Raw genomic sequence first — 16,447 nt, 5'->3', positions numbered from 1 at the left:
GCCTCAGTGAGGAGATCCCGGAGTCAGCTCCAGTGTGGAGGCCTCAGTGAGGAGATCCCGGAGTCAGCTCCAGTGTGGAGGTGTCAGTGAGGAGATCCCGGAGTCAGCTCCAGTGTGGAGGCCTCAGTGAGGAGATCCCGGAGTCAGCTCCAGTGTGGAGGCCTCAGTGAGGAGATCCCGGAGTCAGCTCCAGTGTGGAGGCCTCAGTGAGGAGATCCCGGAGTCAGCTCCAGTGTGGAGGCCTCAGTGAGGAGATCCCGGAGTCAGCTCCAGTGTGGAGGCCTCAGTGAGGAGATCCCGGAGTCAGCTCCAGTGTGGAGGTGTCAGTGAGGAGATCCCGGAGTCAGCTCCAGTGTGGAGGCCTCAGTGAGGAGATCCCGGAGTCAGCTCCAGTGTGGAGGCCTCAGTGAGGAGATCCCGGAGTCAGCTCCAGTGTGGAGGCCTCAGTGAGGAGATGCCGGAGTCAGCTCCAGTGTGGAGGCCTCAGTGAGGAGATGCCGGAGTCAGCTCCAGTGTGGAGGCCTCAGTGAGGAGATCCCGGAGTCAGCTCCAGTGTGGAGGCCTCAGTGGGGAGATCCCGGAGTCAGCTCCAGTGTGGAGGCCTCAGTGAGGAGATCCCGGAGTCAGCTCCAGTGTGGAGGCCTCAGTGAGGAGATCCCGGAGTCAGCTCCAGTGTGGAGGCCTCAGTGAGGAGATCCCGGAGTCAGCTCCAGTGTGGAGGCCTCAGTGAGGAGATCCCGGAGTCAGCTCCAGTGTGGAGGCGTCAGTGAGGAGATCCCGGAGTCAGCTCCAGTGTGGAGGCCTCAGTGAGGAGATCCCGGAGTCAGCTCCAGTGTGGAGGCCTCAGTGAGGAGATCCCGGAGTCAGCTCCAGTGTGGAGGCCTCAGTGAGGAGATCCCGGAGTCAGCTCCAGTGTGGAGGCCTCAGTGAGGAGATCCCAGAGTCAGCTCCAGTGTGGAGGCCTCAGTGAGGAGATCCCAGAGTCAGCTCCAGTGTGGAGGTGTCAGTGAGGAGATCCCGGAGTCAGCTCCAGTGTGGAGGCCTCAGTGAGGAGATCCCGGAGTCAGCTCCAGTGTGGAGGCCTCAGTGAGGAGATCCCGGAGTCAGCTCCAGTGTGGAGGCCTCAGTGAGGAGATGCCGGAGTCAGCTCCAGTGTGGAGGCCTCAGTGAGGAGATGCCGGAGTCAGCTCCAGTGTGGAGGCCTCAGTGAGGAGATCCCGGAGTCAGCTCCAGTGTGGAGGCCTCAGTGGGGAGATCCCGGAGTCAGCTCCAGTGTGGAGGCCTCAGTGAGGAGATCCCGGAGTCAGCTCCAGTGTGGAGGCCTCAGTGAGGAGATCCCGGAGTCAGCTCCAGTGTGGAGGCCTCAGTGAGGAGATCCCGGAGTCAGCTCCAGTGTGGAGGCCTCAGTGAGGAGATCCCGGAGTCAGCTCCAGTGTGGAGGCGTCAGTGAGGAGATCCCGGAGTCAGCTCCAGTGTGGAGGCCTCAGTGAGGAGATCCCGGAGTCAGCTCCAGTGTGGAGGCCTCAGTGAGGAGATCCCGGAGTCAGCTCCAGTGTGGAGGCCTCAGTGAGGAGATCCCGGAGTCAGCTCCAGTGTGGAGGCCTCAGTGAGGAGATCCCAGAGTCAGCTCCAGTGTGGAGGCCTCAGTGAGGAGATCCCGGAGTCAGCTCCAGTGTGGAGGCCTCAGTGAGGAGATCCCGGAGTCAGCTCCAGTGTGGAGGCGTCAGTGAGGAGATCCCGGAGTCAGCTCCAGTGTGGAGGCGTCAGTGAGGAGATGCCGGAGTCAGCTCCAGTGTGGAGGCCTCAGTGAGGAGATCCCGGAGTCAGCTCCAGTGTGGAGGCCTCAGTGAGGAGATCCCGGAGTCAGCTCCAGTGTGGAGGCCTCAGTGAGGAGATCCCGGAGTCAGCTCCAGTGTGGAGGCCTCAGTGAGGAGATCCCGGAGTCAGCTCCAGTGTGGAGGCCTCAGTGAGGAGATCCCGGAGTCAGCTCCAGTGTGGAGGCCTCAGTGAGGAGATCCCGGAGTCAGCTCCAGTGTGGAGGCCTCAGTGGGGAGATCCCGGAGTCAGCTCCAGTGTGGAGGCCTCAGTGGGGAGATCCCGGAGTCAGCTCCAGTGTGGAGGCCTCAGTGAGGAGATCCCGGAGTCAGCTCCAGTGTGGAGGCCTCAGTGAGGAGATCCCGGAGTCAGCTCCAGTGTGGAGACCTCAGTGAGGAGATCCCGGAGTCAGCTCCAGTGTGGAGGCCTCAGTGAGGAGATCCCGGAGTCAGCTCCAGTGTGGAGGCCTCAGTGAGGAGATCCCGGAGTCAGCTCCAGTGTGGAGGCCTCAGTGAGGAGATCCCGGAGTCAGCTCCAGTGTGGAGGCCTCAGTGAGGAGATCCCGGAGTCAGCTCCAGTGTGCAGGCCTCAGTGAGGAGATGTGTAGAGTGGAGCGGATCCAGTGAGCACGTGACTGCAGGGTGTGAACTGTGCGGAGGAGGCGGGAGCTGCTGACAGGATGAACGCCAAACTACAGAGGGAACTGAGAAACCACCGAGAGATCAGCCTAGAATGTACGGGCTCCTTCCAGGCTAGTGGGCGTGACCGGCTAGGTTGAAGGCGTGGCGATGTTGCTCACGTGACTATAATCATACAGGCTCCGCCCTCTCCTCTAGTCTCGCCCCGCCCCCCGCTTCTGTTATAAACAAGTACATGCTTATTCCGTCTGGAAACATCCGGCTGCATTGTGACCACGCCCCAGCACGTGACAAATTACCTCATCCCTGGATGGAGCCCGTACATTATATACAACCTGGGAAGAAGAGTCTGGAACAGCTACAGGACCTGTGATGACGTCACTGTCATGTGATCGGGGCGGAGCTCAAGAGATGAGGTGAAGCTCTTGTGAACGGAATCACTGTATCTCTTCAGCCCCGCCCCTGATCACATGGTGGCAGCGTCATCACAGGTCCTTCACTGCTTCCTGTTTGTTCCACCTCCTATCACATGACAGTGACGTCATCACAGGTCCTTCAATTTTTCTTGCGAGCGCCACCTCTGATCACATGACAGTGACATCATCACAGGTCCTTCAGCGACAATAGTGGGGCAGATCTGTTCTGTGTGCTCGTGTTCTCTGTTATCAGCCAGCAGTAGAGTTCCCACCAGTCAGGTGAGGTGAGAGCGGAGGGTTCGGTGCAGTGTTGCTGCTTGTGGTGAGTCTGTGGCTGCAGCCCGAGCTGTTCCCGCGGAGGCGTTAAGGCTACATTCACTCTTCCATTATTTTCCATCAGTCACAATCCGTCGTTTGGAGAAACCTCTGGCTCCTGCAGAGCTTCAGTTTTATTTCCATAGACTTGTATTAGGGACGGATTGTGACTGACGGCCTGCATTTCCGCTGTTTTGTATCAGTCACACGCTTGACGCATGCGCTGTTCAACGCTGTACAACAGATGACAAAGAACAGAATTCTGGGGCGGAGTTCAGGGGGGGCGGGGCCGTGGCACTGAGGACGTCAGAGCCGCAGGGACTGCAGGACAGGTGCGGCTACTTTCACACATCCGGATTTTTGCTCTGCGGCACAATACGGCGTTCTGCAGAAAAAACGCAACCAGCTTTTGTAACGCCGGTTGCGTTTTTTTTTGCATAGACTTACATTAGTGCCGTATTGTGCCGCATGGGCTTGTGTTCGGTCCGGTTTTTGCCGCATGCAGCAGATTTAGCCGATGCCGCGGCCGGATCGAACATTCTCTGCAACGTTTTTTGCTCCTCCGCTGCGGCGCATTTTCCAATGCATACCTATGGAGGCCGGATGCGGCGCGATGCGGAAAAAACCGCATCCGCTCGCCGCATGCGGTTTTTTTCCACTGCGCATGCTCAGTAGCATGCCGCAACCAGAAAAAAACGGACGGGCCGCATGTAAAAACTTATGCAAAGGATGCGGTGTTTTCGCCGCATCCGTTGCATAGTTTTCACAGCCGGATTGAGCCGCAGTGCTCAAACCGGATGTGAGAAAGTAGCCTGAGTGTGTGTGTATATACACATGCTGAATGCGGGAGGGGGTGGAGCCGAGCGGGGGGCGGAGCCGAGTGGGGGGCGGGGCCAGGCGCTGAAGATGTCAGTGGCAGTGCTGCGGTCTGCATGGCTGGGGACAGGTGAGTGTATGTGTGTACACACATGTGCGGGAGGGGGCGGGGCCGAGCGGGGAAGTGTCGGCCTCCCTGCACACGTAACCAGCCTAAATATCGGGTAACAGCAAAGCACCCGATGTTTACCTTGGTTACCCGATATTTACCTTGGTTACGGGCCTACTCCGCTTAGCGCTGGCTCCTTGCACCGTAACCAGGGTAAATATCGGGTAACCAACCAAAGCTGGTGACGTGTGCAGGGAGCCAGAGAGCATGCGCAGCGAAATCCAACGAATCGCACTGCTCAAAAAACGTTACATGCTGCGTTCCTCCCGCCCGGCGGTCAGTCGTTCCACGACTGATCAGTCGGGCGGAGGGTGCAACGCAGCATCATCAGTCACAATCCGCTGCTCATACAAGTCTATGGGAACAACGGAATCCGCTAAACGGATTCCGTTGTTTACAAGAGCAGCGGATTGTGACTGATACATTTTAGCGGAAATGTGAACTTAGCCTTACATCCGCTGTGCGCCTGATCACTCTTGAAATGACTGACCGCCGGGCGGAAGCAGCGCAGAATGTAACCGCACCGTGCAGGATTCCGCCATGGTTATAATGGAAGCCTATGAGCGCTGGAATCCATTAAATGACTGATTCCAGCGACGGATCCGTTTTTGGCAACAGAGCATGCTCAGAAGTGGAAATTAATTTCTGGTTAGTACAAAATTCTCTCTGTCCCTCTCTCTCCGTCTGTTGGTCTCTCCCTCTCTCTCTGTCCATGTCGGTCTCTCCCACTCCCCCTCTCTCATACTCACCGATCACAGGCGCTGCACGGCGTTCACACTGCTCCGGCGGCTTCTCTTCTTTTGAAAATGCCGGCCGCTCATTGATCCATCACGTATTCCCTGCTTCCCCCGCCCACCGGCGCCTATGATTGGTTGCAGTTAGACACGCCCACACGCTGAGTGACAGCTGTCTCACTGCAACCAATCACAGCCGCCGGTGGGCGGGTCTATATCATGCAGTAAAATAAATTAATTAAAAAAACAACGTGCGGTTCCCCCAATTTTGATACCAGCCAAAGTAAGCTGAAGGCTGGTATTGTCAGGATGGGGAGCTCCATGTTATGGGCAGCCCCCCAGCCTAACAATATCAGCCAGCAGCCACCCGGAATTGCCGCATCCATTAGATGCAAAGTCCCGAGACTCGACCCGGCTCATCCCGAATTGCCGGTGTGTGCGGTGATGATGGGTGCGGTAGTGCCGGTGTATGTGCGGTGATAATGAGTGCCATAGTGCCGGGTGTGTGCGGTGATGATGGGGGCGGTAGTGCCAGGGTGTGTGCGGGGATGATAGGGGCAGTAGTGTCGGAATGTGTGCGGTGATGATGGGGGCGGTAGTGCCGAGGTGTGTGCGGTGATGATGGGGGTGGTAGTGCCGGTGTGTGTGCGGTGATGATGTGGACGGTAGTGCCGGGTGTGTGCGGTGACGATGGCGACGGTAGTGCCGTAGTGTGCGGTGATGATGGGGGCTGTAGTGTCGGGGTGTGCACGGTGATGATGGGGGCGGTGGTGCCGGGGTGTGTGGTGATGAATGGGGCGGTAGTGCCGGTGTGTGCGGTGATGATGGGGGCGGTAGTGCCGGTGTGTGCGGTGATGATGGGGGCGGTAGTGCCGGGGTGTGCAGTGATGTTGGGGGCGGTAGTGCCGGTGTGTGCGGTGATGATGGAGGCGGTAGTGCCGGTGTGTGTGCGTGCGGTGATGATGGGTGCGGTAGTGCCGGTGTGTGCGGTGATGATGGGTGCGGTAGTGCCGGTGTGTGCGGTGATGATGGGGGCAGCAGTTGCGGGGTGTGTGCGGTGATGATGGGGGCGGTAGTGCCGGTGTGTGTGCGGTGATGATGGGTGTGGTAGTTGCGGGGTGTGTGCGGTGATGATGGGGCGGTAGTGCCGGGGTGTGCAGTGATTTTGGGGGCGGTAGTGCCGGTGTGTGCGGTGATGATGGGGGTGGTAGTGCCGGTGTGTGTGCGGTGATGATGGGTGCGGTAGTGCCGGTGTGTGCGGTGATGATGGGGGCAGCAGTTGCGGGGTGTGTGCGGTGATGATGGGGGCGGTAGTGCCGGTGTGTGTGTGGTGATGATGGGTGTGGTAGTTGCGGGGTGTGTGCGGTGATGATGGGGGCGGTAGTGCCGGGGTGTGCAGTGATGTTGGGGGCGGTAGTGCCTGCGTGTGCAGTGATGATGGGGACGGTAGTGTCGGGGTGTGTGCGGTGATGATGGGGGCGGTAGTGCCTGCGTGTGCGGTGATGATGGGGACGGTAGTGTCGGGGTGTGTGCGGTGATGATGGGGGCGGTAGTGCCGGTGTGTGTGTGGTGATGATGGGGGCGGTAGTGCCGGGGTGTGCAGTGATGATGGGGGCGGTAGTGCCTGCGTGTGCAGTGATGATGGGGACGGTAGTGTCGGGGTGTGTGCGGTGATGATGGGGGCGGTAGTGCCTGCGTGTGCGGTGATGATGGGGGCGGTAGTGCCGGTGTGTGTGTGGTGATGATGGGGGCGGTAGTGCCGGGGTGTGCAGTGATGATGGGGGCGGTAGTGCCTGCGTGTGCAGTGATGATGGGGACGGTAGTGTCGGGGTGTGTGCGGTGATGATGGGGGCGGTAGTGCCTGCGTGTGCGGTGATGATGGGGGCGGTAGTGCCGGTGTGTGCGGTGATGATGGGGGTGTGAATGTGGACTCTGCCAACCCTCTGCGACTTTCCTTCACACATGGCTCATGTTTGTGATAGATTTCCTGTAGTAAATGGTGACACGCGGCTTTTACTCCTTATTATGGTGCAATAATAAAGCTGTTTGGATAGAACATAAAACATATTTATTGGATACAAGTTTAGAAAACAGAAATCTTTAATACATTGTAAATATGTAATGCACTGTGCAGAAGGTGGGAACAAATGTTGTTTTTTTAAAATGTATGGAATAACATTTGTGCAGTGTATGATTTTGTCCTGAGGAATGGCTTCCATCACATCCTCCTTCATAGAGGACCTCAGATCTGACCTCATTATATTAAGGCCAGAGAACAACCTCTGTATAATCACCACACGGGCGACATCTCTAACATCAGGGTATAGAGGAATTGCCTCATGCAAAGTGACGGCTTATTTTTTGCGTCTCGAGCTGCCGTTTTTCACGTTACCATTTTTCACCGTTGCTACGTTTTTATCGCCTGTTATTGCATTTAGTGCAAAATTTGTGGCGACCAAAAAACTTAATTTTGACGTTTGGAATTTTTTTGCCACTACGCTGTTTACCGATCAGATTAATTGATTTTATATTTTGATAGATCGGGCATTTCTGAACACAGCAATACCAAATATGTGTTTATTCTTTATTTCTTTAACCCTTTAATTTTCAATGAAACGAAAGGGGGTGTTTTAAACTATTTTAGTTTTTTTTAATTTATTTAAACTTTTTTAATACTTTTTTTATTTTTTTTTTATTTTATACTAGGTCTCATAGTGGATTCTAATGATCAGCAGTCTGATCGCTCTTCTATTTCTCCGGATCAGAGCAGCAACGCTCAGACCAGGAGAAATACTCATCTCTTGTAACAAGCAGCACTCCACAGTTTCTTACAGGACCTGAGTCATGTGAGCAGAGGAGTCATTACATGACCCTGTGCTACCATGACAACCACTGGATCCATGTGATCATGTCACGTGACTTCCAGTATCTGCCTGTGAGTAAAGTTATAGCACGATCGCTATTATAATGGTGCTGTCGCATATTAAAAGCGCCATTTAAGAAGTTAAAAGGCACGGGCGGATAGCGATACCGCTCGTGCCTAGCAGGCACACGTCAGGTGTACAAATCACTGAGATGTGCGCCGATCTTCTTTGGGAGATTAAAGGATGCTTTACACGTTGCGACATCGCTCAAACGATCTTGTTGGGGTCACGGATTTTGTGACGCACATCCGGCCACGTTAGCGATGTCGTTGCGTGTGACACCTATGAGCGATTTTGAATCGTCGCAAAAACGTTCAAAATCGCTCATCGTTGACATGCCCCTCTATTCTCGATTATCGCTGCTGCTGCAGCTAGCGATGTAGTTCCTCGTTCCTGTGGCAGCACACATCGCTATGTGTGACACCGCAGAAACGAGGAACCTCTCCTTACCTGCGGCAGCCCGCCAGCAATGAGGAAGGAAGGAGGTGGGCGGGATGTTACGTCCCGCTCATCTCCGCTTCTATTGGGCGGCGGTTCAGTGACGTCGCTGTGACGCTGAACAAACCGCCCCCATAGAAAGGAGGCGGTTCGCCAGTCACAGCGACGTCGCTAGGCAGGTAAGTAGTGTGACGGGTCCGCATGATGTTGTGCGCCACAGGCAGCGATTTGCCCGTGTCACACAACTGATGGGAGCGGGTACGCACGCTAGCGATATCGGTACCGATATCGCAGCGTGTAAAGCAGCCTTAACACTATGACTGCTAGAACGTAAGATTACTGCGTGCGGTCGTTAAGGGGTTAAACATATTTGCTATCATTGTTACAAGATATTTTGTAAGTAACAAAGTTACTGTAACTGATGTTTTAGATTTAGACGCTCTTTCCGCCTCCTTTGCCCGGCGGGAAGTGCTGGGCACTGGTATCTTGGCACTGCTCTGATCTCACCTGGCGGGAAGTGCTGGGCACTGGTGTCTTGATGCTACTCTGATCTCACCTGGCAGGAAGTGCTGGGCACTGGTATCTTGGTACTGCTCTGATCTCACCTGGCGGGAAGTGCTGGGCACTGGTATCTTGGTGCTGCTCTGATCTCACCTGGCGGGAAGTGCTGGGCACTGGTATCTTGGTACTGCTCTGATCTCACCTGGCGGGAAGTGCCGGGCACTGGTATCTTGGTACTGCTCTGATCTCACCTGGCGGGAAGTGTTGGGCACTGGTATCTTGGTGCTGCTCTGATCTCACCTGGCGGGAAGTGCTGGGCACTGGTATCTTGGTACTGCTCTGATCTCACCTGGCGGGAAGTGCTGGGCACTGGTATCTTGGTACTGCTCTGATCTCACCTGGCGGGAAGTGCTGGGCACTGGTATCTTGGTACTGCTCTGATCTCACCTGGCGGGAAGTGCTGGGCACTGGTATCTTGGTACTGCTCTGATCTCACCTGGCGGGAAGTGCTGGGCACTGGTATCTTGGTGGTGTGATCTTTTTCAGTCACAGCTTTGAAAACCTCAGGGTGGAAGCGTTGTAATTGTCTTTTTAGATTGGAAGTAGTGATGGGCGATCCCCCCGATATTCGGGATCAGAAGACTCTCCCGAACGTTTTGTAAACATAGAGTTCAGGTTCTGAGATAATGCAAACTTGCGTCCGAACACCAAATTCGAGCTTTATAATTATGGAATGGTGCGGGAGGGGGGGGCTGTAAAATAAAGAATATAGTTAATAATAAACATTGTCATACTTACAGGTCCCGTGGACGTCCTGCAGGCTCTGTGTCCCGCCGCTTCTGCTTCCAGGTCTGATCATTGCGGTGCCCCCCGGTAAGCACCACTGACTAAAAGACCTTCTGTGACGTCATAGCCATGTGACCAGTCAGGTGTGAATGTTGTATTACCTCATTGGTTACAGACTGGTCACATGACTATGACATCACCGAAGGTCCTGTTAACTGAACTTTGACTGTCACTGTGCGAGTGTCACATCACCCGGCACGGGGCCCACACTCTCCTGTCAAGAGCGGTTGGCTGCATGTATTTCCATGCAGCTGAGGCGCTCCTGTCCAGAGAGCGCCAGTCCATACCGGCTGATACCGATGCGAGATGCAAGTGCAAGCATACCCTCACTGTCAGCTCACTGTACAGAGTGATGTAGCAGAGCTGACAATGCTCTCTCTACGTCTCGCTCTCTGTAGAGACTCTTGTCTTTACAGAGTGATGAAGCAGAGTTGACATTACTCTCCCTGTGGATTACGTCGGACTAAGGAGTTGTTTTTAATGAAGAATGTCTATAATTTTTTTTTTGTTTTATGCTAATAAAAAATTTCTCTTTTTTTTTTGTTTACTGGTTACTAGAAATTTATGGTGGCCATGTCTAATTTGGCGTGACACCTGTACCTGTCTGTGTCTTGTATTGTTTATGATTATTGTACTTGTCCCTATTATGTATACCCCTTTCACATGTAAAGCGCCATGGAGTAAATGGCACTATAATAATAACAATAAACTAGTATTTTCAGAAAATAAATACATTTTTTGCTTGGAAATTCGTAGACGTTGTCAGTAGTTTGTAGAATAAAAGAACAATTTACATTTTTCTCAAAAATATAAAGCGAAAAATCAGAAAAACTGAAAATTTGGAAGTGGTCTCTTAATTTTTGCCAGAGCTGTGTATATATATATAATGTGTGTGTGTGTGTACACAATATATAGTTGTATAACAATGAATCGTTTCAGAAAATTACATAGTGCTCCGCGATATTTTTGATTCTCAGCGCACGTAAAGCATCCGGCTACGGGCTGCCACCCCCATCTGCCTGGCTTTACCTGGCTGACAATCAAAATACGGTGGTAGCTCGCACATTTTTTTTAATCCTAGAACGCGCAACCATAGAAATCTACACTTTAACCCCTTCAGCCCCCGGGCACTTTCCGTTTTTGCGTTTTTGTTTTTTGCTCCCCTTCTTCTGAGAGGCGTAACTTTTTTATTTTTCCATTAATCTTGCCATATGAGGGCTTGTTTTTTGCGGGACGAGTTGTACTTTTAAATGAAACCATGAGTTTTACCATATAGTGTACTGGGAAATGGCAAAAAAATTCCAAGTGCGGAAAAATTGCAAAAAAAGTGTGATCGTACAATAGTTTTTGGGATATTTTATTCACTGTGTTCACTATATGGTAAAGCTGAAGTATCTATGTGATGCCTCAGGTCGGTGCGAGTTTGTAGACACCAAACATGTATAGGTTTACTTGTATCTAAGGGGTTAAAAAAAATTCACAAGCTTGTCCAAAAAACGTGGCGCACGTTTTGCGCCATTTTCCAAAACCCGTAGCATTCTCATTTTTCAGGATCTGAGGCTCAGTGATGGCTTATTTTTTGCGTCTCGAGCTGACATTTTTTAACGGTACCATTTTTGCGCAGATGCTATGTTTTGATCGCCTGTTATTGCATTTTGCGCAAAATTTGCGGCGACCAAAAAACGTAATTTTGGCGTTTGGAAATTTTGTGCCGCTACGCCGTTTACTGATCAGATTAATTGATTTTATATTTTGATAGATCGGGCATTTCTGAACGTGGCGATACCAAATATGTGTATATTTTTTATTTTTTTAACCCTTTAATTTTCAATGGGGTGAAAGGGGGGTGATTTGAACTTTTAGGGTTTTTTTATTTTTTTTTAACTTTTTAAAACTTTTTTTTTTTATTTTACTAGTCCCCCTAGGGGGCTATAGCGATCAGCAATCCGATCGCTCTGCACTATCTGCAGATCTTAGCTACAGAGCTGAGAACTGCAGATTTGCTGCTTCACTTTCAATGCCGGCTGTATTCCGGCATTGAGAGGAAGTGAGTCATGTTAGCTACAGGCGTCATCACATGACCCTGTGCTACCATGGCAACCGCCGAAAGTCACGTGATCATGTCACGTGACTTCCGGTGGGGGCGGGGTAAGTGACTATCATGGCGGCGCCCATATACATATCGCTGCCAGATTTTGGCAGCGAAATGTAAGGGGTTAATGGCCGCGGGTGGAAGCGATTCCACCCGTGGCTAGCAGGCACACATGTCAGCTGTTGATAACAGCTGATATGTGCGCGGATCGCGGCCGCCTGCCGGCGGCAGGGGGCGGGGCTTACCGGCACACGATCCATGACGTACCCAGTACGTCATGGGTCGTTAAGGGGTTAAAACAAGTAACCTAGCAGGCATGAAACGCCCAATGTATGCGTTCTAGGGTTAATTATTTTTTCATGTAGTTAAAAAAAAAATAAAAATTAATGGGCTTCCCTGTATTTTGATTGCCAGCCAAGGTAAAGCCAGGCAGCTGGACTCTGGGATTCTCCACAGCCCGCAGCTGCCCCTTGAAATGGTGCATTGTTAACGCCATTTCCAGGCGCTTTACCCAGCTCCTCCAGTGGCCCTGGTGGCGGTGACATGCTGGGTAATAAAGGGGTTAATACCAGCTTTGTATTCTCAGATGGTACTAGGCCCGAAATTCATGGTGCCACGCCAAATTAGACATGGACACCCTGAATTTCTAATAAACAGTGAAAAAAGAAAAACACAACACATAGAATTTTTTTTTTATTAGAAATAAAACAAAGAAACATTTAGAGACCTTCTCTTTATTTAAAAAAAAACACCTCCCTAGTCCACAGGTAGAGCACTCTCAGCTCTGCTTCATCACTATGTACAGATCAAGAAGCAGGGTGACAGTAAGGGGATGATTCCACTTGCATCTCGCATCGTTATCAGCCGGTACGGCCTGACGCTCTCCAGACACAGCACCTCAGCTGCATGGAAATACATGCAGCCGACTGCTCCTGTCGGGAGAGTGTGTGGCCGTGCCAGGTCGAGCCGTTCCCGCGGAGGCTCCTGCGGTTCTCACTCTTCTTCCGTCCAGGCTCCTGCAATATTTGTGGTTTGCGTCATTCTTGTCTCTGATTTCCATCTTCTTCTTTATCATAAAGACCCCGGCAGAACGAGATCCCTGCAGCTGATCCAGTTTTTCTCCTTCTCCTGAATGATCCCCCGAGGATGGACGAGAATGAGATCAGCAGAAGATTATTAACCCTCTCCCTGGAGGTCATCTCCCTGCTGAGCGGAGAGGTAACTCCTCCACATTTCTATCGGGATTTTCATCAATATTCCATTATCCATCTGGGATTTAGTGTTTTGCCTCTTGTCTCCATCCACAGGATTACACAATAGTGAGGAATACACCGGGGGACTGTGTGACTCCCACCATCCATCTCCAGGAGTCAGGAGGGCGGAGCCGGAGCCCCATCACAGCCCCTCCCCCGATACATGAGAGGAGCAAGAAGAAGATCCTAGAGCTCAGCAGCAAGATGATTGAGCTGCTGACCGGAGAGGTGACTGCTGGGACATTATACAGGAAGCACTGGAGGATTCTGGGTGATGACCGGAGAGGTGACTGCTGCGACATTATATAGGAAGCACTGGAGGATTCTGGGTGATGAGGGGAGAGGTGACTGCTGGGACATTATACAGGAGGCACTGGAGGATTGTGGGTGATGAGGGGAGAGGTGACTGCTGGGATATTATACAGGAGGCACTGGAGGATTCTGGGTGATGAGGGGAGAGGTGACTGCTGGGATATTATACAGGAAGCACTGGAGGATTCTGGGTGATGAGGGGAGAGGTGACTGCTGGGACATTATACAGGAAGCACTGGAGGATTCTGGGTGATGAGGGGAGAGGTGACTGCTGGCACATTATACAGGAAGCACTGGAGGATTCTGGGTGATGAGGGGAGAGGTGACTGCTGGCACATTATACAGGAGGCACTGGAAGATTCTGGGGGATGAGGGGAGAGGTGACTGCTGGGACATTATACAGGGAGCACTGGAGGATTCTGGGTGATGAGGGGAGAGGTGACTGCTGGGACATTATACAGGAAGCACTGGAGGATTCTGGGTGATGAGGAGAGAGGTGACTGCTGGGACATTATACAGGAAGCACTGGAGGATTCTGGGTGATGAGGGGAGAGGTGACTGCTGGGACATTACACAGGAGGCACTGGAGGATTCTGGGTGATGAGGGTAGAGGTGACTGCTGGGACATTATACAGGAAGCACTGGAGGATTCTGGGTGATGAGGGGAGAGGTGACTGCTGGGACATTATACAGGAAGCACTGGAGGATTCTGGGTGATGAGCGGAGAGGTGACTGCTGGGACATTATACAGGAAGCACTGGAGGATTCTGGGTGATGAGGGGAGAGGTGACTGCTGGGACATTATACAGGAAGCACTGGAGGATTCTGGGTGATGAGGGGGGAGGTGACTGCTGGGACATTATACAGGAAGCACTGGAGGATTCTGGGTGATGAGGGGAGAGGTGACTGCTGGGACATTATACAGGAAGCACTGGAGGATTCTGGGTGATGAGGAGAGAGGTGACTGCTGGGACATTATACAGGAAGCACTGGAGGATTCTGGGTGATGAGGGGAGAGGTGACTGCTGGGACATTATACAGGAGGCACTGGAGGATTCTGGGTGATGTCGGTGTCTTTGTTGTCAGGTTCCTATAAGGTGTCAGGACGTCGCTGTCTTTCTCTCCATGGAGGAGTGGGAGTATCTGGAAGGACACAAGGAGCGGTACGAGGAGGTGGTGATGGAGGAGCAGCGGTCGGTGACATCAGGTGAGGGGCGCGGCTTCTTGTTGTCTCCGGTTGATGTGATGACGTCTCTGATGCGTCGTTCTATTATACGATCAGTAGATACAAGAATTTTCCGCTTTCTGATTGTAGAATTTATTTCATCAGCTTTCAGTACAGATAAATACATATTTTCTCCACGATCGCTGTTTTCTCTGCTCTTTTCTCCGCCATTTTCCCTCGTTTTTCTCCTCTTATCTGCTGTCTCGGTTTCTTTGTTGTCGTCGTCGTCTTCATCAGTCTTGAATCTTCCTCCTCGTTTTGCTTCTTTCAGACACTTTCACTTTCCTTAGATCTTCGGTGACATGTTCTGTGCAGATGTCCCATCGCTTCTGCCCGTTCTCTTCCATTAGCGCTTTCAGTTCCTAGGTTTGTGGTGGATTATTACACAGGCAGAGCCGGGGGGATTTACAAAGGATTTTAACGTAATTTTCTGTCACTCGTCCGTCTTTCAGAATTGATGCCGGCTCCATTTGCTCATCAGTCGTGTTCGGGCATCCGGGTCTTTATTGGCTGATGCTCATGGGACCTTCCTTGGATTTTTCCATCCATTCACACTCTTCTTGTTCTTCCTCTTCTTCTTCTTCTTGTTCTTGTTCATTTTCTTCTTGCTCTTCTACCTGTTCTTGTTCCAGATCGTTGATCAGTGTCTGACTTTCCAGCAGTTCTCTCGGTCCCCAGATCTTTCCATCACTCGCTCTGTGGGTGGAGAATCACAGAACTTTCCTTACTGGAGGAGTTGTTCGGGCACCACACCTCCTCGCTATAGGGGATAATGTTTCTCCGTGCGATAAATCCTGACGTGACAATGCGCAATATATTTATTTTTTATGTATTACATTTCTTTATTCTCATTTTTGGGGACAAAGCAAAAATAATGGGCACTTGAACCTACAGTGGCGTGTAATCGTTTTGGCACCCCTGGTTAAAATTACCGTTTTTGTGAACAGGTTAACAAATTGAAGTTGAACTGATCTCTAAAAGGCATAAAGTTACAAATGACCTACTTCCTTTGTAATTTAGGGAAAAAAAAAATTTCATCCTTTTACATTTGAAATATTACAAAATGGAAAATGGGCCAGTGGAAATGTTTGGAGACTCTTGGAGATTTGTGTGCTCAGATAACTTGGTCCAAGTTTAAGATGCTAAGTCGCCTTTTAGGGTTATAGCTTTTCCACTATCATCGTTAGGAAAGGCTGGTTATGCAACTTTCACAGCTTTATAAAAATCTATTCTCCTGTAACCTTGTGCCAAACACTAGCAGCCATGGTTTCTTTTAAGCAGCTGCCTAGCAGTCTGAAAATGGTGGAGGCCCACAAAGCAAGAGAAGGCTATAAGAAGATAGCAAAGCGTTTTCAAGTTATCCTTCTCTCAGTTTGATATGTAATTAAGAAATGGCCATTACCAGGAACAGTGGAGGTCAAAATAAGGTCTGGAAGACCAAGCAACATTTCTGTGAGAGCTGCTGGTAGGATTGCTAGAGGCAAATCAGAACCCCTGCTTGACTGTAAAAGACCTTCTGGAAGATTTACATTGTACATTGTCTACTGTTCAGAGACACCGACACAAATATGCCTTCATGAAAGAGTCATCAGAAGAAACCTCTCCTGCCTCCTCACCATAAAATTCAGCGTCAGAAGTCTGCAAAAGATCATCTAAACAAGCCTGATGCATTCTGGAAACAAGTGACCGGTGAGGATAAAATAAAATTCTGTGGCCACAATGATAAAAAGAATGTGTGGAGAATAAAAAGATGCAGATCTTTTACTGTTCTGAACATATCAAAATCTGAACTCGGGATGAATGATAGCCCTATCTTTAAAAGTGTCACTTCGGTATCGTCAAAGGTTCTGTTTGAGAGGTTTAGAATCTGTAAATCTTTATTTAATTCAGACTCTTTATTGGGTTGGGGCAGTTCCTCAAATTGTAGCTGTGTCCGAAAAAACTATTTTTTTT

General features: G+C 51.2%; 1 protein-coding gene across 1 annotated transcript in view; it reads left to right on the top strand.

Annotated features, from left to right (window-relative positions):
• LOC142263179 (uncharacterized) overlaps window positions 1–16,447 on the top strand; it is a 67,543-nt gene that overhangs the window by 36,034 nt on the left and 15,062 nt on the right. The window contains 6 exon segments of the mRNA XM_075332204.1: window positions 3,049–3,148; window positions 9,567–9,639; window positions 12,784–12,816; window positions 12,819–12,922; window positions 13,012–13,185; window positions 14,356–14,476. Of these exon segments, the coding sequence (XP_075188319.1) occupies window positions 3,049–3,148; window positions 9,567–9,639; window positions 12,784–12,816; window positions 12,819–12,922; window positions 13,012–13,185; window positions 14,356–14,476 (605 nt within the window).

Source organism: Anomaloglossus baeobatrachus, chromosome 1, assembly GCF_048569485.1.
Source record: "Anomaloglossus baeobatrachus isolate aAnoBae1 chromosome 1, aAnoBae1.hap1, whole genome shotgun sequence".
Classification (NCBI taxonomy): Eukaryota; Metazoa; Chordata; class Amphibia; order Anura; family Aromobatidae; genus Anomaloglossus; species Anomaloglossus baeobatrachus.
The sequence above is the reverse complement of the archived record's forward strand: the minus strand, read 5'-3'. Positions and strand labels throughout refer to the sequence as shown.